General features: G+C 34.1%; 2 protein-coding genes across 2 annotated transcripts; one reads left to right on the top strand and one right to left on the bottom strand.

Moving 5' to 3' along the window:
- The first annotated feature begins 5,973 nt into the window (after window positions 1-5,973).
- On the top strand, window positions 5,974-11,846 carry LOC112512400 (carbonic anhydrase). Its single transcript, XM_025118340.1, has 10 exons — window positions 5,974-6,242; window positions 7,756-7,817; window positions 7,959-8,102; window positions 8,203-8,251; window positions 8,970-9,086; window positions 9,494-9,547; window positions 10,595-10,680; window positions 10,984-11,089; window positions 11,302-11,460; window positions 11,649-11,846. Exons 1-10 carry the CDS (start codon window positions 6,015-6,017, stop codon window positions 11,688-11,690), a joined length of 1,047 nt encoding a protein of 348 aa, XP_024974108.1. The 5' UTR covers window positions 5,974-6,014; the 3' UTR covers window positions 11,691-11,846.
- A 2,892-nt stretch (window positions 11,847-14,738) lies between these two features.
- Window positions 14,739-20,034, bottom strand: LOC112513112 (protein KINESIN LIGHT CHAIN-RELATED 2-like). The gene is made up of 4 exons (XM_025119256.1): window positions 19,947-20,034; window positions 17,391-18,391; window positions 15,709-16,614; window positions 14,739-15,078 (listed from the first exon to the last, which is right to left on the bottom strand). The coding sequence occupies exons 2-4, from the start codon at window positions 18,341-18,343 to the stop codon at window positions 14,904-14,906; spliced, it is 2,034 nt and encodes a 677-aa protein (XP_024975024.1). The 5' UTR covers window positions 18,344-18,391; window positions 19,947-20,034; the 3' UTR covers window positions 14,739-14,903.
- Between the last annotated feature and the right edge of the window lie 3,293 nt (window positions 20,035-23,327).

The raw sequence follows: 23,327 nt of genomic DNA, 5'->3' as shown, positions 1-23,327 counted from the left end.
TATAAGAGAGCATATGATAGCACGCATCTTAGGGTAAAAAAATTTAGGTTCATGAAATGTACTATCGTATTATTTGTTGTGTGTCATCGTATTTATTTTGAAACTACAATTAGAACAAGTTTTATTTGGTAGAGTTGGTTTGCAAGACTTTTATTCCAGCCAAAACCCAAGTTAGTGTCATTTCTTAGTCAAATGGTAACACCGTTTGAAAAAAAATTATGTACATTTGTTTCTTATAATCAAATGATGACATCGTTTGCAAAAATTTCCCTATATTTTTTTCTTATAGTTAAACGGTGCCACCGTTTGAAAAAAAATTGGGTCCATCCCTAAGTGGTCATATTCTAACCCAAATTCATTTTTTATTTAATCTTTACGTATAAAACTTACACAAATGTATAACGACCGATTTTTGGCAAAAATAATAATAAAAAGAAGACTTCTTTCGTGGAAAACAGAATCCTTACGTAGAAAATGGAATTCTTAAGCGGAAAACCACTTTTTTGTTCGGCGTAGGGGTTCTTATTATTATTATTTTTTCTGTTTTGCTCAAAACCAGTCATAACACATATGATATATGTAAGCTTTATGTATAAGAATTTACTATTTATTGAAATTGGTTCCTTACATGACTAAAAAGTGAAAAGAGTTAGGAGTCATTTATTAAACATTTATTTAGTAAATGCTTACTAGATAAATTTCTTTATCGGATGAACATGAGAAGGATCAAGAATCTTACCGGGTAAAAACAATAAAAATGATAGAGAGTCTTAGCCGATAAGTAAAGATGGCGACTCTTACCCAGGTAAGCACTTACCCAGTAACTTGTTGCATTCGATATGTTTTGATGTACTAAAATCTTACGTATCAAAATAAATTATAATGTTGAATCCTATCAGTAAATACTTATCGGGTAAGCATTTAGGTAAACGGCCCCATGTATTGACTATTTTTTATAATTAATTTCCCTTCTTACATACATTATTTTTTTTTATTTTTCTGAATGCACATAAATATATAAAAGTAAGTCCTTGTAATTTGTTGTTTATAATTATTTTAGTCCTTTGTTTTCTAAGAATTGCTTAACCCACCCTTCAACAATTATCAATCGGCCCGGTCTTAGCCCAAACCTTGATGTGGGCGGTCTTAGCCCAAATCTTGATGTGATATAAATGAAGATTGTATCTTCTAAACCAATGTTTTAATAGGCATCCCCACGAATACGATGGTCGTGGTTCAAGGCTTACGTTTCATTAGGGATGAACATGGTATGGTATCATGTCTTTTTTTTTCCTCAGTACTGTGTACCGATCGATTATAATCATGATTTTAAATGACTCGTTATGGCACCGAGGCTTAGCTTTGCTGCCGCGTTAACCTGGCTATATTCTAAGGTTTGACTTCCGTTGTAACGCATTATGACATGTTTCAAAAGAAGCTCTGTTTCATTGATCGAATTTACAAGATTCTTTTCCTCTAAGTGTTTGGTAAACGGTCCCTTAATGGAGCCTCGGTTAGTGGAGTCATAGCAAGGGACGCAATACAAAACAAAAATGAAACCATGGTGACTCGGCATGAAATTATTTCGTTTGGGAAACCCAACCCAAATTTTTTAATAACCACGAGGACGAAATTTTAACCTAAATGCCATCCAATTAATTCTTGAGGCATACATAAACTTTGACCAATTTCAGTGTAAATTCTGTCATTCACTCTATTAGCAATCCTCTATTCAGCTGAAAAACAGACTCCAAAGCTACTATGGTAACTTAGACGGTCAATAAATCATGGGTCATGGCTAAAATCAAAGTGGTTCTTTTCTTTCCACCATGCTAATACATCAACCATATATTTAGACCATTAGCTAACCAAGTTTAACTCATGTGAAAGTGATCGTTTTACATAAACCCTATATGTCAAGAGACTTAAAATATCAATACAACTATATATAATTTTTTTTCCAGATGACCCTTTATCCAAATAATCTATATCTCTTTTATGACTCACTAAAATATAACATAAAATAACTACAAGGGTGGTGCATGATTGGTTTGAGCTTGAGCTCCAAAGGTCAAAAGTGCCTAGAGGTCTCATGTTCGAATCCAAGGAGAAATAAAAATCCTATTGTGGCCACGCAGGTTCAAATGCAGTGACTCGCGGGTTATCGGCCTGGGATTAGAAATAGTCGGCTCACATAACGGGTTGGATATCTAGGTTAATCAAAAGAAAATATAACATAAAATATTAAATAAAAAGGCCAAAACTAACACAATGATATAAGAAGGAACATGTAAAGGTGACAAAAGGATGTCAACATGGATGTTGAAATAGTATTCAAAAATATAATAGGATCCTTTGGACTATTTCATTGCAAGTTATAGAATGATGACATCATGTGTACATCTAAAAGGTTATATGACCCTTGTATAAATCAATCCTCTTGTACTCTAAACTATATGAGTTAGGGATCTTACTAGTTTGTGTTATTGGAAGATCTTTACAGAAACCTCTATAATTTAGGTGCAAGAATGTTGCGTACATCTGGATTCGAATCCTATCGAGAAGTCCACTAGAGATCAGAAGTTGTTGAAGAAGCAACAATGTCATGGATATGGGCATACGTGACCGGCTAGAAAAACTTCACATACTTTTTTGCAAACGGAAGATCTTCATAGAAACAACCACTTTACCCTTTATAGTGACGAAATGTTGCGTATATATGAGTATCTTACCCTCCCAATACCCATTTTTACGTCTATTTTACTAGGGTTATTTGGTTTGATGTGATTTTTAGTCAGGGATCTTACACTAAATATGTGCATTTGTTTATGCTTTGAATTGCTTTGAGAATCCTACGTCCTCCAGTTCTAATCAAATTCTCTTAACTTGTTCAAGACTATATCTTTCTTTTTTCTTTGACAGATGGTCAAAACTTCATCTGGGTTCGAATCCTACTGACGGGTTCACTAAAATTGTTGAAAGAACAACAATGTCATGGATTTGGGCATGGAGCTATATATGTGTCCGTCCAAAACAACATTCGGACACCCTAAGCAGAAACCAAGACATAACGGTTTAGTTCATATATACATATATATATATATATATATATAAAACACCTCTATTGTTTTTTTTCTTCTTTCTTGTTTACTTTTGGTTATAACTATGTGAATGAGATGATGCAAATGCTTTGTACCACATATTCTAGCAAATAACTAGGGCAAAAGAAGCTAAAATGGATAAGGATAGAAAAAGGCAAATGGTAAAGAGAGCATCAACATACCATTCAATGTAGATAATGAGAGCAATTCATACCACCACCATCTTATCTCTATATCATCATACCCTCCATCCTTTGCCCTACATTCATTGCATGCCAAAACACCCTGCTGCAACCATATAGTATGTAAAAACCAGTATATCTTATTCGAAAGTATAGTCTAAAAAGGATAAGATGTTATTACAACAAAATTAGCTTTATAGAATGCCTAGATTGTTTAAACGTCGTAATAAAATACCTTATAAAACTTAAATTTATAGTATCAAACAATAAATAGTACTATCTAAAAGTGTTACAATATGATTATATGAAATTTTCAGGCGTTTTAAGAAGTTCCTTTAGAAGCTTTTAAAAATAAGTGTCATATTAGCTTTTTATAGGACACCTTTAAGAAGGGTCCTATAAACCATCTTTTTCAAATAATGTCGTATAAAATTAGTTAATACGACACTTTTTATTTTAAAAGTGTCCTAATAACCTTGTTAAAACGCCTAGAAGTATATCCTATAAACCCATCATAACACTTTTAGATATGACGTTTTTTGGTTTGGTCCTATAAACTTAAGTCTTGTAAAGTAGTTCTTTAAGATCAACGTTCTTGTAGTGTGCACACGAGCATTTTCTCTTTACCCTTGTTTCATGTCATTTATATCTCATACTCAGTATTAACAAGAAAATATAAAAACCAAAAGAAAAAAATATACAATTTATCCGTACCTCAATTCTAGTATTCGTTTCCAAACTTCTCATTGTGTCGTAATGAACGTCTGGGATAAATGCAACGATTGTGTATTGATTAGCTACACATGTTTTTTCAGATTCTATACCAATATTATTCAGTAATAAGATGTAAATTAACAGATAGATAAAAGTTCCATTATTTATATTTAAATGTCGAATTTTCATGGTAGAAAGAGTAAGAACCAACATCAAACCAATAAAATAACTGAATTATATATTATGAAAATATAAAAAATGGTTTAGATATCTCACCATCAAGGGGCCATTAACCATTTTCTGTTATTGGCAACCACACATCAACAGTAATGGTAAGATATCATGTATATACATCCTCCATCCATGGCCATTCATCCATCATCATCACATAATGCTTGCCAAAAATTCAAATTGAAGTGATAGGTTGACTCAATTTCACCAATTGAGTCTTTGGTTTGTTTCCGCTTATAAATTCAAATTGATTTTAGATCACTGTTAAAAGATTATTTATAAGTATATATGTATATATGGGAGCTTTTTTATAACCAAAATTGTTATAATCTTGAGAACTAGTGCATCATATAGTATTTGTATAATTCTTTTTATCTGAGACTGGGATTTAAAACCTCGATTAACATATATTTGTTTCACGATGTGAACATTTTAAACCTTATTGTGAAACAAAAGTTACATGAAATAATATGTTCATTAATATATTAAATGCTAAATTTAGATGAGAAAAAATCATGTCAAACAATGCTTTAAGATCAAAGTTCTCACAATTATCACAATATATAGAGCTCTCAAATGATTAACCCCTTATATATATATATATATATATATATATATATATATATATATATATAAATATATATATATAGGGTTGGGTTCACGTGAGACCAGACTGTTTTCGTGAGACCCGTGAGACCACATTCTTACACTTGAAACTTCACAGCAAAAACACTGTGAAGGTTTAAAAAAGTCGAATCTTCACAGCAAAAAACACTGTGAAGGTTTAAAAAAGTCGAACCTTCACAGCAAAAACACTGTGAAGGTTACCTTCACAACATTTTGTTGTGAAGTTTCAAGTGTAAAAAGTTGTTCTCACGGGTCTCACGAAAACAGGCTGGTCTCACGTGATCCCAAGTCTATATATATATATATATATATATATATATATATATATATATATAAAGAAAGAGAGAGAAGGGGGAGGTTCGGGGTAAAACCTCCCAGGAAAAGAAAAACTAAGGAACACCTTGTCATCATCTGGATAGCATGCTCATGTGTATACAAGTAATTGAAGTTGTTTTTTGGTTTTTATGCACACATGCGTGTTATGCACATGTGCATACCGGAAAATTGCTTACAAATTACTTGTACACACATGTGCATACCGTCAAGATTAATGGTTATCAACGTGTTTCTCAGTTTTTCATTTTCTTTGCTGTTTTCCCGTGTGTGTATGTATATATATCCCATGTGAGATAAGGTTGTTTTCATGAGACCTGTGAGACCACAAAAGTAGCATTGAACCTTTTCAGTGCACTGTAAAGGTTTAGTAGTTTGTATGCCTCTCGGGTCTTTTCCCGGTTTTCTCACTAGGTTCAATGTTTTATTATGAAAGTTTAGTGTTATTTTATGGTCTCGGAGTTGTTATAAAAACATGCAGTGCTCACATAAACCAGTGAAAATTTCCATGAAGATGGTCCACGAGCGGTGATAATGTGTTACTGTGTGATATATACATATAACATACATACCAGCATGCAAGATCTCCGTGGCGAACAGTAAATGCATGGGCCCTGTGCCTGTTTCCTTGGATCGAATTTAATTTCTTCCTAAGAAACAAATCAAACGAAATATTCTAAAAACGAAGAATAACAACACTGCAAAAAGGATGAATGGTCTGAAACGCTCATACCTGATCGGTTTATCTGAAAAACTTCACTATAAATCCCCAGATGAGATCTTCGACTTCAAACAAACAACAGTTGTTTCGTGAAAATCGTGACCAATGTCGACCGCTTCTGCTTTCGCCGTTAATGCTCCGTGTTTCCTAAATGCTTCTTCGATTAAGAAATCGTCATCTTTAGCCAGATCTCCGTCGTTTTCCGCTAGGTTTACCTGCAATTCATCATCATCTTCTTCTTCTTCATCATCATCTTCTTCTGCAACTCCTCCGAGCCTGATTCGTAACCAGCCGGTTTTTGCTGCTCCTGCTCCGATCATCACTCCGAAGTGGGTACGTTTCCTCTGTCATTTGTGTACTTCTAAAGGTAGCCACATTTCCAGTCTAGGAGTGTAAATGAGTCGAGCTTTTAACGAGCTACTTGTTTATCTCGGAGTTTAATAATTCTCGAGCTCACGTTGATATCCAACACAAAATAGAACTCGTTTAACTTAACGAGTCGAGCTTTATAAAACCAATGTTCAACTCGGCTCGTTCGAAAACTCTATTAAATTTTTCGAGTTGAGTCGGGCCGACGTATATTTTCTTTGATCCAAACATGCTTATATGTTCATAAATAATATAAAAATGATCAACCTTGAACCAATAAACGAGTTAATCGATCACGGGTACAAGCCCATAAACAAGCACCTAGCTCGATAACTCAAAAAATATTTGAGTTCGAGCCCTTTATTGAAAAAGTTATTCAAACTCGAGCATGATATAAATTTTTTAAACTGAACTCGAATAACCTAACGCTGGATTATGCCCGTAGACTCCCGCATTGATGGAGGTAATTTCGGTTTCACGAAGCTTAAACGAATAATGTTATCAGCTGCTTATATTCATATAGAGCGTTAGCTAATTATGCTCGCACAAATCCGGCCGTAACAAATCAGATCGGGGTTAGACTCAATAAGATTTTAATTAAATACATGAATTAAAAAAAATATAACTCAATAACCTTTTAATTCATGTGCCATTAAACATCTTATCTCTAGTTTAAAACATTTGTTATCTAAATTTTTTTAACACTAGAGGATGTTCCGTTAAAATGTTTTTAGCGATTTGATTTTGTGAAGAATTTAGAATTTTTAGTGTGTTTGGTTTTTAGAATTTAGAATAAAATTGAATTTCTATCTTTTAAAGATAATTTATGAAGACGAATTAAAAATAATTAAATTATTTTTTTGTTAGTTAATTATCACAAAATAAATGTTTTTTTGACGTATTTTAAAACATTATTATAAACAAAGTTATGAAATCCTACGAATAAAAGCGATAGAATAGAAACCAATTATAAATCCCACCAAATCCAACAAACCAAACAAATGTTAAGGAGGCGTTTAGTTTGATGGATAGATTTAGATAGATTTGGATTTTATAGATGGCTTTGGAGTTGGAGATTTGGAATCTTTGATCGATTTGAAATAGAATTGAATTTAATTTTTTATATATAATTTAAAATAACAAATTATAAATAATTATAAAATTATTAAACTACTTTTTTTATTAATTGAATATTACAAAACAAATGTTTTTAAAATATTATTACATACAAATCCTACGAAATCCAATGAAATACCAACCATTTCATGGGATTTCAAAATCCTATAATGAAATCCCGGGATTTCAAAATCCTATAATGAAATCCCGGGATTTCAAATTCATAAAATCTTTTAAACCAAACATGAGATTTTATGAAATTCAATTCCAAATTCAATTCAATTTTACAAACCAAACAAGACCCGAAAAATTATATTTGTAAAAATGAGTTTTATATGACATCATTTAACCAAATTTGCAGACCGAAGACATGGGAAATGAATCATACGAGGATGCGATTGCTGCACTCAAGAAGCTTCTAATGTAAGTCGAACCAAGTGAAATTTTCGAGGTTATGCATTTTAATTTAAATTTTTTTTCAAAATATAAAATTGAAACCAATATTTTCCTATTTTTGGCACCAGAAATTACTAATTTGACCCTGATTTTGCGATTATTCGACAGTGAAAAGGGAGAGTTAGAACCTGTTGCCGCGGCAAGAATCGACCAAATCACAGCCGAGCTTCAAACACCTGATGCCAAAGCTCCTTTTGATCCTGTTGAGAGGATCAAAACGGGTTTCGTCAAGTTCAAGAGAGAGAAATACGAGTAACGTTTTAACTATAATACCTAAAAATCCCGTCTTGTCTTTTTTACCGTTATTTTACTTTTTTCTCAATTTAACATTATTCGGTGCACGTGTATGCAGAACTAACCCAGCCTTGTACGGTGAACTTGCCAAAGGCCAGAGCCCAAAGGTACAACTTATGTTCTACTTCTACCTATCGATATATAGCCCAACAAGGGTAGAAACGGGGGATATGCAGGCATATAACCTTAAATAGGGTTTTAGTTAAATTCACGACCTTCTGATCAGTGTCAGACTCAAGATTTTTGCTGAAATGGGAACCTTTAAGGTACGATAAAGGCCCGCAAAGTCGTCTGATGTGTTTTCATCCGAATTCCACCGTTTTGAGGGATTTCTGAAAAATGGTTGATTTCAAGGGAATTTTAAGTTTTTTGAGTAGATTCTGAGGGACTTTTTTGGTTTTTTTGGTTGATTTTTCGAGAGGCTTTTTCAGTTTTTTACTTGATGTTCCTAAAAAAATTCTACTAGCGAAAACAAATTGAGCAGGTGCATGGGAGCACGCTTGGATATAGATAGGTCCGCCCATGCTCTCGGCTTATTAAAGAAAAAAATGGTTTGTATTGATGAGAAGATCATGGATTTAATTAAAATTTCATCTAAGAGTACATACCTAAATGTCCGCAGAAACAGGGTTATTTAGAAGAATAATCATTTGGGAGATTTTATTAATAGGTAAGGTAATTAAAATCTCATTTGAGGTTATATACCTGAATGACCCCAAAAATGAACTGACAAAATATATCAGTACTAAACCAAAACAAACCAAACGAACCCAGTAAATTTCACCTACCTGTACCGTATAAACTAATCTCGACTGTGTGTGGCAGTTCATGGTTTTTGCATGCTCAGACTCGCGGGTTTGCCCATCAGTTGTGCTCGATTTCCAACCCGGTGAGGCATTTGTAGTCCGTAATGTTGCCAACATGGTCCCTCCCTATAACCAGGTTAGTTCAAAGTTACTGCTACTACTACTTCTACTGCTAGGAGAGGGATCATGTGAGAATAAAAGTTATGAAGAGAAAACTTTTGAGCATTTGGATGAGTTGACTTTTTAATCGAACTTAATTTTTCAACTACATTCATCTACCTCTATTTTCAAATTTATCTTTACTTTTATGTCACTTTCACGAACTTTTACATACATTAAATCACTTTCACATGCATTAATTTGTTAAACTTTTGTTCATAATTATAGAAAAGGTAAATAAAAATAGTTGAATGTAGATGAAAGTATATAATGCATATGAAGGTTTTGCTCTCACCTTCTCACGATAACTCTTAATACTGATATCTGGTAAATAGTTGACATAGATTAACCATGGTTAATTTTCTTCGTTGCCTGCAAAAACAGACTAAATATGCTGGAGTAGGAGCTGCAGTTGAGTATGCAGTTTTGCATCTCAAGGTAATCTTTTGAACACCTTATTAATAGTAAAGCTAGCAAGAAGAATCTGGCTTCCATTATTACTCAATCTACAATTGACTCAAATGACTACCGTTGTTGCAAAATTCACCACATATGCCACTTCAAAACCGAGACAAAAGAGTGTCAAATACCCAAGAAGTACTAGACCATGGTTCTGATACTGTGTTAAAATATGGGGATCCTCTTCAAATTCTCTCAAAGAGAAACGTTACAGCAAGAGGGAAGGTTCCTTACAATTCTCACCCTGTGGTTTGTCAAATGTTGCGATTTTTGTCCTTATGGTTTAGAAATTGTAATTTTCGTTCCTATGGTTTGCAATTTATTGCTATTTTCGTCCCTAGACTAATTTCTACCTTTAAGTACAAGGGACCAAAATAGTAAACAATCATAAATCATAGGGCCCAAAACAACAATAATATGTAGATCATAAGGACAAAAACCGCAATTTCTAAATTACATGGATTAAAATGGCAATAATTGACAAACCACAGGGACTAAAAAGGTAAATTACTCATATATAAATGTACGTACAAGTTTGAATACCTGCTAGCCAATGTGGAACTCGAGTCGCGTCCCAGTTACCAAATTCAGCCTACATATTTTATGGAGGTGTTTGGGATTGCTTGTAAAAATGTTTTTTAACTTATTTCAGTCTGACATTGGTGATAAGTTGTTTTCTGGTGTTTGGATAAGAAAAAAAAACTGCTTATACCAATGTCAAACCGGTAATAAGTTGTTTTTGATAAGTTAATCCTTCCTGACTTATGAAAAATTGTTTATTACCAGTTTACAATTTTAACTCTGTTTGATATTACATAAGTTAATAAGCACTTTTACAAAAAAACATAAGTTTTTTTAAATAAGCAATCCCAAACACCCCTATGAATACCTTCAAAGAAGATCGAAGTGAGGACTGTTCAAATAAACTTTCTATATGTACACATACACCATTCGCATATATAAACAAACCAGATTGCATGTATGAAAGCAGAAATGAGTTAAGAATCGTGATTTCGATGGGTGCAGGTAGAGCAAATAATCGTAATTGGGCACAGCCGTTGTGGAGGGATCAAGGGTCTCATGTCTTTCCCAGACGAAGGACCTCACACAACGTAAGTTTCTCTTCCTATCTAAGGGTTATTTAGGAGAATAACCTTCGGAAATATTGTTTTTAAACGGTAATATTTTAACCCATTCTGAGACATTCTTGTGTTAAGAAGCAGCATTCTTCTTTTAGGCAAAGACATTTTAATTTGTCAGAAGGACTTCTAAAAATCTGCCATCTCAAGATAATCTATGCATATTGCATCATCATCATGATTCATATTTCTTTGTTCATTTCGGTTCATTCATCTATTATTCTGATACTCTAAGAAGCAATTTGAACATCTAATGGCGATATATGGCATTGGCAGTGATTTTATCGAGGATTGGGTGAAAGTATGTCTCCCAGCAAAGTCTAAGGTACTAGCAGAACATGGAAGTACATCTGTCGATGACCAATGTGTACAATGTGAAAAGGTAAAGAACCATCTTCATATTACTGTCTTCCTACAAATATCTATTATCTTTATGGCCAAGATCTTCATGGAAACAGTTGTTCTACCATTTGGGGTGGAGGTGAGGTCTGCAAACATTTCACCCCCTCCCAGATCCCACCTTCGGGTGGGATATGCCGAGTTTTTTTTGGTTTGGTTTATCAATTCTGTTTATGACCAACTTTGAGTATGCAGGAGGCTGTGAATGTATCACTCGGACACCTGCTGACTTACCCGTTTGTAAGAGATGGGTTGGTGAAGAAGACACTAGCACTCAAGGGTGGTCACTACGATTTTGTTAACGGAACCTTTGAGCTATGGGGACTTGACTTTGGCCTTTCGCCGCCTACCTCTGTATGATCGAGTTACACATCTTTTATATAATCCCTTCATTACCCCTACTCTTTTGTTCTCCTTCATTCTGTATTTCCAATAACAAGAAGGAAATTGTTGTTATTATTGCCTAATATGATATATATAATTCAAAGTGGTTACTATATATACATGGTTATTTTTCTTTTTTCCCTTTGTTCCTTTGCTAGGTAAAAGATGTTGCCACTATACTGCATTGGAAGCTCTTCTAAGAGGGTGGGATGTTTCTTACAGTCATCCTTACAAAGATGAAGTTTATGAGGTGGTTATGTAGAAGTCAATTTTCTATAAAGAAATCATAACCATGTAGACCCGATCATAATTTTAAATAACACGATATTTCTGAGTTAGTCCATCGTCGATCCATAAGATGTTACTCCTGTTTCATGGTATGCCTCAATTCTTAAAAAATAAAGCGTGAAGGAGTCACTACAGAGTTTATTAAGGGTGGTAAAAAAAAGTCTCCTATAGGTAAAGTTTTTTTGGGTAACCGTGGGTTTCTGGGTCAACTTATGCCCACCGACTAATCCCCGGGCGACCACGAATGGCCTGAAGTCATTGCAGGGGAACCACCATGACCATAAGGGCTCTAGCAGCACTTGGATTCGAACCTGGGGAAATTGAGATTTCCACTACAAATCTTAACTTGCACGTCACAACCCTAGTGGTAAAGAAAGTTTCACTGTGAGCACGTAAAGTTACAAATACCATATGGTCGAAATCCATAGGATGTCTCTCCAATGCAGTTGCTCAAAATCAAAAGAAAACCTCAGAATCATAGAATCTGACATATTTATATAGGATGATTTCATTGGAAGGGTTAGGTTCCGGGGAGAATGGAAGTTATGGTGAGAAAGGTAAGAAGGGATCTACATGCTTGGATCAATCCTAATTGAAGATCAACAGTACCGAGATGCACCGGATCAAGTCCCATGAGAAGCACAATTCATCTGGTGGGGGAGTGATAAGGGTTCAGATATCTTTCTTACGCTCCTCACTTTAACTCCTATTCTCACACGATTCTTCGTCTCAATGGAATAACCCTCTACCTTTCTTGTACCTGCGATAAGCTGTTTAAATGGTATGGGTCAATGCATCACTGGGCTAAGGACCCATAAATACAATATCCACATGTCTCAAGAAGAATACATGTTCATTTCTAAACAACTTGATAGCTGATCAAACCAGAAAAAATCACTTCTCAGACTTGAGATGGAAAATCGTGTACCAAAGCTCTAGGATGCTGATATCTAACATGAATCAAAGATATCACAGATAGGTAACAACTATATAACGATAAGGAGCTGGTTAGTTGTTACTAGAAATGAAGTAAATATGTTTAGCATAAATGTAGCAGCGTCTATTTACGATCATGAATCCCACATTCAATTAGTGACTATAGTAGGTTGCCTGAAATGCTGAAATGAAAGAAGAATTCGAACACGACTTCGATGCTAGGGTACATACGATCATGAACGATTAGTAGATTCAATCGTTCAGTCTCTTTAAACTAATTCTTCACCTACATATGATTGCAACAAACAACTTTTTTCAGATTCAACTTAGTGACAGAAACCTAACAAATTGTGAAACCATTGAATTTCAATATCCAAGACCATTTTGTGGTTGTAATTGTAGTCAACTTGATTAGGAATAAGGTTAATAACCTTTAGCTTAATCGTAAAAAGCAATTCAATTCCAAATGGATCACAAATCACAATACAGATCAAAAGTTCGTTTATCAAAGAGAAGGACACGATCAAACTATATAATCCAGTGAATACATCTTACGAGTTCACCTCAACGTACCACCAACGCTTGGAAGTAGGTCGGAGAGCGGTGGAGCCACAGCCACCGCGGTGGATGTTCTTCAGATCGCGATAAATTGCCGATTTCCAACACAGCAACACTGATCTTTCGTTCAATCTGCAATAAATCTTCCAGAGACTCCACAAATCCGTTTTTATGTGTGAAATGAAATCGAAGATTAGTTGGTTGATCGAAAAGAGAGTTTTGGAAGCGAAGAACTGTTTCCCGCGTATTTCTCGTTCATCTGACACCTCCAGGCTCCATCTGAGTATCTGACCTTCAATGATATACCGCTTAAAGGGCTAAAACCGGCCCAATATCAAAGATGGACCAAAACAATCCACCTTTCTCATTTTGGATTTGGACTAATTACATTTGAAAAAATCTAACTTGATTCTTATTTTGGATAATATATTTTTAAATTTTTTTTTGATACCTAAAATATAAAAAATTTAAGTATCCGGATAACAGATTGAAGATTAATTTTATATTTAAAAAAATTTATGTCACTAACCACGTCAGCAAATAATACTGAGTTGGATATCATATCACTTGCAACATCAGCATGATAATTGGTTAATGCTTCAACCGGTTACCCGGATACTTAAATGTTTAAAACTTTACATCTTAGATACCAAACTGTTTTTTTTTAAAGTACGTTACCCAAAATAGAAATCAACTTAAAATACATTACTTTTTCATGCAATTTGCTCTTCATTTTTTAGCCATTTTATCAATCGAATTGCCATTTTAGTCAAAAACTCAGAATTTATGTAAAAAAAACTTCACGCATTTATATAAACTCGATTTTAAGATTAAATAAATAAACCTTTTTTGCATAATCTACGTAGACAATATTTTTTTAAAGGACAAAAGAAATCGATAAAATGACGAAAATGGATAACAAAATCTTTTAACAACTGTCAGAGGGAGGTATCAAATCTGAAATCTCTTGATATCTTTGAAGTCTGATTCGTTCAGATGTTTGAGTATTAAAAGCGTTTGTTTTATTTCTAAAATAAAAGCTTCAAATCCCTAAATGTCTTCTGAAATTTTAAGTGGTAAATGTATCTCTTAATACTTAATCTTAATCTACTCTCTATCAAATGATTCATATTTTGAAGGTTGAAAGAGATTTGTTAGCAAAAACTATTTATCTTTTATATGTTTGCATATTATTTAAGCAAATCAGGTTTCAAACTTCAGACGTAAAAACAAACAATCCTACTGATTCAGATTTCAGACATCAAGATCACCTTTTATAAATCAGAAGTGAAAATCAAACTTCGATACCTCTTAAAAAACAAACACTACCTAAATCATGGGTATCTTTGTTTCTAGAGTGGGGTATGCACTCTGCAGCTCAAATTAAAGGCTTGAGACGCATTTTATTTGGCAGTTTTTTAAACCGAAAACTATTTAAAAGAAAAAATATAACACAAATGTTACCATCATAAATCACATATTCCAATTTATTCATTTTAACACAAAATTGGAGTAAAAGCATAATCTAACAGCAGGATTTGGTATAACAACAATGGAAAACGAGATTCCAACACTAACATTACGACGACGTTCTATCCATATTCAATTCAAACCAGTTCTTGAAAACGAAATTAGGCCTCAAGAAGGAATTCAAGTGACAGCGATTTCTTGTTCCGATTCCGACCGGCTTCGTCCAGCAACTCCGTCAGCCTCCGCTTCTCGTCGTCCACGTCCGGGTTTGCCGTCCCGAGCTTCTCCTCTCGCATCCCGACAACATATTCTAGTATCTCGATCGCATCGTTCCACCTATAAACGTCACACATCATCACAAGACTCAACGTTAAAGAATTTCAAACGGTTAAGCAAAACCCGCTAAAAATACAGTATTTTCGAATAAATACTGTAAGAATATGTGGAACCCCATCAAATAAAGTTTATGTAGTTTTCAATTTTTATTTTATACCCTTTTCTATATTAATTTATTATTATTATTATTATTTAAGAAACTACATAGATTAACCAAGATACATAAACCATGTAGAAATAATATTTTGAGGGCAGTAAGGTGAAAGTTTAAATAGCATAAAATACAATAAGTAAAATTTTAAAAGACATCGTATTTGATGTTTTAGAAAAAAAAAATTAGGTTTTATTTTGTGATATTGGTAAGATATAGGTCTGTTCCACTTTGTTTTATGGTGAGCGGGTGAAACATGTATGTCCCACTCTTTTCCTTACAAACGTGGAACAATGATCTATATTCTGTTATGTCATGTCCATTATACCAAACGCAGCTATATTGAACAGAAATGGTCCAAGTAGAGATGCACAAGACCTGGCCTTCCATCCTTTTTAGAAAACGAAAGGAAAAAAAGCTCGGGCTTTTGCAGGCCCGGTTCAAGTTTAGCCGATGTGGAATTCTAACAGATATAATACCTGCCCATGGCATCATAAGTTCCCGCAAGATTGCTATAAACGCCGAGTGTATCGGGATGATGTGGGCCGTATTCCGTCTCCAAAATGCCTCTCGCTTCTTCGAAAAGATCGGCAGCCTCGTTTATAGAGTGAATTTGGACACACGCGAGCCCCATTTGGTTCAACGCCACGCCGAAAAGAGCCGATTTCTTCTCTCCGACCGCACGCAGCTTCGAAATGGCGGTTTTCAAGCAATCATACGATTGCTTATAACTCCCCATCATGTAGTACAAAACTCCGATCTGAGCCTCGATTCCGGCCACTGTGCTCAATTGGCCCGCCGCCTTGCCGTATGCCTTGAGTGCCTTCTTGAGTAAGTTGAGCGCTTGATCGAGTTCGTTCATGGACTCGTAAATAGATGAAACTTCAACAAGACCGCTAGCGATTTCTTCTTTCGGGAATCCGGGAACCGGCTTCACGTAAATCCGGAGCGCGTTTTCGCAGTAAGATTTGGATTCTCGGAACTTCCCGATCTTGTTGTAAAGATCTGCCAATCGGACAAAAACCGAAGCACACGATGGATGGTTTTCACCTTTTGTCGACTTGAACAAGTTAAGCGCTTTCTGATACGAGAAAACCGCCTCGTCGTAACGGACCATAGATAGATATGCGTCCCCGATGCACACGTCTATGGCGGCGACATCAGTCTCGTGTCCACCTGCCGCCATGGCCATGCTCGCCAAAACGTAATGCTCGAGGGCAGTTTCGTAATCTCCCATCGAATCGCAAATAAGCCCCATAAGCCGCCGGTCTGCAGCTTCTTCTAGAGACGCTGAACCATTCTCTCGGTGTATATCGAGAGCCAATTGACAAAGTCTCTTGGCTTCGTCAAACTGCATTGCCTGAACATGAGCCTCGGCTACGTACCTGCAAGTAGGGGTGTTAATGATCCGAGCTTCTAGTGAGCAACTCAAGCCCGAGTTTAAAATTCTCGAGCTTGAGTCAATCTCGAACACAAAGTGAATCTCGTTTTAACTTAAAAGACACGAGCTCCATTCACCAGCGTTCGACTCAGCTCGTTCGAAAGCTCGATTAAACTTTTCGAGTTGAACCAAGCCAAGCCATTGGAGCCAACACCGGAAAGATATTCAAGCTCGAGTTCAAACCACTACAACAAAATTGATTTTATAAAATCTAACTGTCCTAATAGAATATTTTATAGAACTTAGGTTTATAGGACCAAACTATAAAACATCAAATCTAAAAGTGTTACAATAGGTTTATAGGACGTTTTTAAGCGTTTTAACAGGTTTTTGAGAACGATTTTATAATAAAGTGTCATATTAGCTATTTTATATGACATTTTTAAGAAATATGTCATATAAACTCATCTTTCTATAGGACGCACTTGTATTTATAGGACATTTTTCCAAATAGTGTTGTATAAAAAGGTTACAACGACACTTTATTTAACAAACGTCATAAAAATTAGTTTAAACGCCGGAAGCATCCTATAAACCTATTGTAACACTTTTAGATATGACGTTTTTTGATTTAGTCCTATAAACCTAAGTCATATAATTTTTTAGGATTTTTCCGCATTTTTTAAAAAGTTATTCAAGCTCGAGAATTTGATATTATTTTCTCGATTCGAGCTCAAACAACCAGTTGTTCGACTCGACTTAGCTTGTTATTACTCGTACCTGCAGGTCTCCCCGAATCGATCATCTTTTTTACCGAGAACTTGTCTCTGGATTTCCAAACCCGCCGTATAACAAAGAATCGAATTTTCGATATTTCCAAGCATCGCATACGCATCACCTAACTGCATACATCCCGCAAATTTGGCCAACGAATGTTTTTGGCCTTCGTCCATACTCGGAATCTCGATCGAACGCTCGAGCAACGGAATGGCTTCGTTGTACCTCCCTAAACTACAGTTCAACGCAGCTACGATATGCAAACACATGACGAATTCCAAATTCGGTTTCTCGGATTGGGAGCTTTCGAATGATTTCAACGCCCGTTGAGCTAAATCGAAAGCCTTCTTCACGTTATCACCCGATGACAACAAATCCCGCGCTTGTTTGAGTAGATAAGTTCCGACATACGCTGCATCTTCGTTCCCATTCGGCAAAACTTTTTCGTGTTTCTTCGGAGTTCCCCTCGATCCAATTTTCTTACCGGAAGGCGGTTTAATCTTCGGGCTTGGTGTTCGAACTTTTGGACTTGAAGACTGATTCGGTTTCACAATAACAGGATTGTCTGACGATTCTTTGAATTCTTTCTCGTCCGCCATAACCATCGGCTCTTCCGTAACACCATTATCGATCCTCGTGAAATCTCCGCCAGCAAGAAACCGTAGCTCGGAATCGATTCGCGATTCCTGACCGTACGACAAGTAACTGAACCTCGAAGGCGACTGATCCGAGCTTTGCATCTCGCATACATTATGATACAACTGTTCGATGGAGGTGTCGACACCCCCAGGGCTGTCGACACCTAAATCCATCGAATCACTTTCGGGACTATGTGTGCTCAAAGGGCTTCTCGGTGATGAGTAGCCGAAAAGCTCTTTGTGTGGCACATACACTTCATTCGTTAGGGCTCCGCTATTGGGATTTGAGGTCGGGTTCTCGGTCACCATTCCGGGCATCTTAAAAATCTTGAATTCGATTCAAACAAGGTGTATTATTGATTATTCCTACAGAGGCAAATCATCGAACAGTTGGTATGCATATTTGTATACAGATATGAACAGCAGAAAAACCGGATTCTAAGTATCATAATCATGGATGTAATCAAAAATCAAACCATTAAGATGATTTTGTGCATTAAAATAATCATAGGAACGTGGATTAAACATAAATAAGATTTAAAAAAGGGAATAATTTGAGTAAAAATTAATGAATGTTTCATTAAAATTCCTAGTTAAATTAATCTCAACTTCACTCTTCTTTCACGCAAAGGTTTATTGTTCTCTTTCTCCCAAAAATTTCAAAAACTGTATCGCTATAAAAGAATACAAAATCCTAACTTTTTGGGAAATCGATCAAAATAGATGTAAAGTTTTAGACATTTAAGTATCCGGGTAACCAGTTGAATCATTAACCGGTTACCATGCTGATATGGCGAGTGATGGGATGAAATTGGATTCAATAGCAAACATCACTCATCCTATCAGCATGGTAACCGTCTCTAATTTATTTTATACCTGTTTTTCTATTTAATTGATCAAAATAGTCAAGATTTCGTAAGTAACACTCTAGTAATTTGCAAATTCTACTTTCTATGAAGTTGATGTTAATGAAGCTGTCAGTTGCTAAACTGCTACTTCCGAGAAATACTGACATTGTAAGTAACACTTTAGCAAGTTAGGTAAGTATAATGGGCATTTCACAGATCGAATTTTACCAACTTGCAAAATTGCTAGTTTATTAGTATCGTAGCATCTCCAGTAGTTGTACTGCAATTATTTTGAAATAGAGTATCAAAAGTTAAAATTTCTAAAAAAATTACATCTAACTTCATCAGCTACTCTATTTAACCAATTATATTTTATTAACCATATTATTAAAATATTTCGACATATTTAATAAAATATTATTTTTTTATCCCATACAATTAATTTATTGATGAAAAATAATTAATATTATTCATTCTCTCTTAAAATAAAGCTTCACATATTTTTCTCCAAATTTGAAGATTTTTACCGTCTTTTATTTTACTTTTATCTACTTTAGCATTAGGTATAACATGCTGTCAGAGTAAAAATAAACCGTGAACCTTTAAATTTTGTATTTTAACATAGTTGTTGAAAATGCTATTACATTCACAAAAATTGGTTTTACCCCAAGTTGCTAAATCTTAGCAATTTCGATCCATCATTTTAAGGGGGTGTTTGGGATTGCTTATAAAAACAACTTATTGACTTATTGCGATGTAGCACCGTTAATAAACATATTTGAGTGTTTGGATAAACAGCTTATACTGATGTTAAACCGGTAATAATAAGTTTTTGAAAAAGTTAAATAATCATAACTTATAATAAGTTGATAAGAACTTTTATAAAAAAAAGATAAGTTGTTTTAAATAAGCAATCCGAAACACCTCTAACAAAAACCTCTTTGGACAAATTCCCATACATTCATGAACAAAAATCCCCAAAGAAGAAGATGAAGTCATTAACCCAGAAAAAACTACTTCCAAAATTCTTGAACAAAAAATAATCAAAATAAGCACGGGAAACGACGACGTACCTCGAGAACAAACAAGCAAATCTCTTGTATTTTATGAATTCAGAAGAACAATAAGAACAGAGAAGGAGGAGGAAGAAGAAGCAAGATGTGTGTATGACTCCTTATAGGTGTTATATATATATATATATATATATATATAGAGAGAGAGAGAGAGAGAGAGATACGAAATGAAAGTCTCGTGTAGGTGTAATATGTGTATATATAGAGATATATGAATGAATATATTGATTTAAGAAGTGAGAAAAGGTGGTTGATGAAGAAGATAACACAAATATGGAATCAAAAACTTAAATAATTCTGAGGATATTGTGTATAAATTAAGGTATATATATGTATATGGTTGATGTGTGTGTATGTATATATATATATATATATATATATAAAAGAGGTTGGGTACATGTGAGACCTATAAGATCATTTTTTTACACTTGAAACTTTACAGCAAAAAATTGTAAAGGTAAAAAAGCGAACCTTCACAGTAGAAAACACTATGAAGGTTACCTTCACAGTGTTCTGCTGTGAAGGTTTAAATGTAAAAAAATGGTCTTACGGGTCTTATGAACATAGATTAGTCTCACGTGAGCTCAAGTATGTGTGTGTGTATATATATATATATATATATATATATAGGGTTGGCTTCACATGTGACCTGTCAGTTTTCGTGAGACTCGTTAGACTTGAAACTTCATAATAGAACACTGTAAAGGTAAAAAAAAGTCGAACATTCATAGTAAAAACACTGTGAATGTTACCTTCATAACGTTTTGCTATGAAGTTTTAAGTGTAAAAATATGGTCCCACGGGTTTCAAAAAACAGGTTGGTCTCACGTGATCTTAAGTATGTATGTGTATATATATATATATATATATATATATAGTTGAGTTCACGTGAGAACAATCTGTTTTCGTGGAACCCGTAAGACCACTTTTTTACACTTAAAACTTCACAACAAAAACGTTGTAAAGATAAAAAAAAATCGAATTCTCACAACAAGAACACTGTAAAGGTTACCTTCACATCGTTTTATTGTGAATTTTCAAGTGTAAAAAAATTATTTCACAAGTCTCAAGAAAATAAACTGGTCAAATGTGATCCCAATTATATATATATGTATATATATATATGTATATATATATATATATGTATGTGTGTGTGAGAGAGAGAGAGAGAGAGATGTGAGTATGGAAATGTGAAGAGAATTAATGGAGAAATGTGTAAAAAGATGGAGGTGGAGAGAGGTGGAATGTAATAAGCAAATGAGGGGGACTTATCTCCCACCAACACCTACACCTACACCGCCCCTGCAGCAACCCCTCCTTTCTCCATCTTGTTAATTGGGATGTCATTTTTTTTAGTGTTTTTTTAGTTTATACTCTCCCATCAATTTTATTATTTCTAATTATCTCTTTAAATATATATTATTTATATTGATATATAATTATCTATAATAATATAACTAAGACACCGTATACCAAACACTTACCCGATAGATGTTTATCGGTAAAATTTAACATTATTATTTATTTACCGAGTAAGATTTTAGTTTACCAAATGACATCGTGTACAACAATTTACCCGGTAAGCGTTTACCGTGGTAAGAGTCATCGCTCTCACTTACCGGTTAAGAATCTTGATCATTGTTTCGCTCTTACCGGTGTAAGATTTTTTATCCTTACCATATTTATCCGATAAGATAATGACCGTAATGTAACTTAATGAGCGTTTGATAAACGACCCTTAAATTGAAATCTTTAAAATAGATAATCTATTTGAGTTGAATTAAAATTCATTTAGAAACTTCATTGTTTTGGTTTATGTTTTAGAGAATTGATATATAATCCGATAGAGATGTTGTAACATTTATTTGAGATATGTGGGAACTATTACTACTCTGTCATAAGATTTTCGAACAACTGTTATGTTTTTCGAACAACTGTTATGTCTTTCGAACTAACTAATAAACTAGTTGGTAACTGATAAGGTAGCTGAAATTTGCATTTGACAAAAACTAGCTAATAAAGTAGATGAAAGTAAAAAAAAAAAAAACTGTTAATTATTACATTTTTTTAATTAACTAAATGACAATTTTACTTTTAATAATAGAGAAAATATTGAATTGTTTATCTCATAATAACGAAAAAAACACAATGTGATACACTTAGTAAAGCAACATTACTTGATATATTATGTTACACTTCGTAAAACAACAATAATATATTGTGATACACCTCGTATAACGACAAAAATGCATTGTGATTCACATTATGATATCATATATGGTTGATGAATACAACTGTAATACCACTATGATACCAGTATTACACTCGACGTTACATCTCCAAAGAGATCTAGGTTACATTCAAAACCCTTACATCTTATGCGTTACATCTCCGATGATATCAGAGTTACATCTCCGGCAAGATCGAGGTTACGTCCCTGATCTGAAATGAGATCTAAACAAAAACTAGAAATCGAAACTGATTTGGTGCATAGAAACCAGATGTCTTGGGATTAGGCTCATATATATATATATATATATATATATATATATATATAGAGAGAGAGAGAGAGGAGCGATCAAATGCAAACCACTCTCATCCGTCGATTTCATTGTTTAATGTTATGAAAATTTTTCATGAAATTGTTTCATATATGGTTATAAAATTGTTTCATATAATACTTATGATTTTTTAATGAATTTGTTTCATTTATTTCTCTAAAATTAATATAATGAATATGATAATATCTATGATTAACACCTTCTATAATAAAAATTAATCAACCTTTCATAATTACAAAAAAATGAACAAAATAAAAAATTATGATTAATTAAATGAGGTTTGTACGATTTATACAAATAACATGGTTTACAAAATAAACTTCCTCTCCCTATATATATATAGGGTTGGGTTCACGTGAGACCATCATGTTTTCGTGAGACCCGTGAGACCACATTTTTACACGTAAATTTCACAACAAAAACACTGTAAAGGTTAAAAAAAGTCGAACCTTCGCAGCAAAAACACTGTGAAGGTTAAAAAAGTCACCTTCACAACATTTTGCTGTGAAGTTTCAAGTGTAAAAAGGTGGTCTCACGAGTCTCACAAAAACAGGCTGGTCTCACATGATTCCAAGTCTATCTATCTATATATATAGAGAGAGAGAGAGAGAGAGATAATATCACCTGCAAAATATACTTAAAATCATAAAACATAAGGTGTGTGAAGACAAGATGGAGTCATGGACACTTATTGATTTCAACCTTAGCCAATTCTAACACGTAGATGAATGGTTGTACTTGGTGAAAGTGTTTTTTGTTTGTAGCATCTCAAACATTTATTGAAAAATAGATTTTAAAAAAAATATTTTATTTAATAATT

The sequence above is a fragment of the Cynara cardunculus genome (assembly GCF_001531365.2).
Source record: "Cynara cardunculus var. scolymus isolate 2C chromosome LG 5, CcrdV1, whole genome shotgun sequence".
In the NCBI taxonomy this organism is placed as follows: Eukaryota; Viridiplantae; Streptophyta; class Magnoliopsida; order Asterales; family Asteraceae; genus Cynara; species Cynara cardunculus.
The sequence above is the reverse complement of the archived record's forward strand: the minus strand, read 5'-3'. Positions and strand labels throughout refer to the sequence as shown.

Coding starts and splice junctions, on each gene's coding strand:
- LOC112513112 (XM_025119256.1), bottom strand. CDS start 18,343: ATGCCCGGAATGGTGACCGAGAACCCGACCTCAAATCCCAATAGCGGA. Junction 16,615..17,390: donor CGATTCGGGGAGACCTGCAG/GTACGAGTAATA, acceptor CCCTACTTGCAG/GTACGTAGCCGAGGCTCATG. Junction 15,079..15,708: donor ACTTATGATGCCATGGGCAG/GTATTATATCTG, acceptor TGACGTTTATAG/GTGGAACGATGCGATCGAGA.
- LOC112512400 (XM_025118340.1), top strand. CDS start 6,015: ATGTCGACCGCTTCTGCTTTCGCCGTTAATGCTCCGTGTTTCCTAAAT. Junction 6,243..7,755: donor CGATCATCACTCCGAAGTGG/GTACGTTTCCTC, acceptor CCAAATTTGCAG/ACCGAAGACATGGGAAATGA. Junction 10,681..10,983: donor GACGAAGGACCTCACACAAC/GTAAGTTTCTCT, acceptor TGGCATTGGCAG/TGATTTTATCGAGGATTGGG.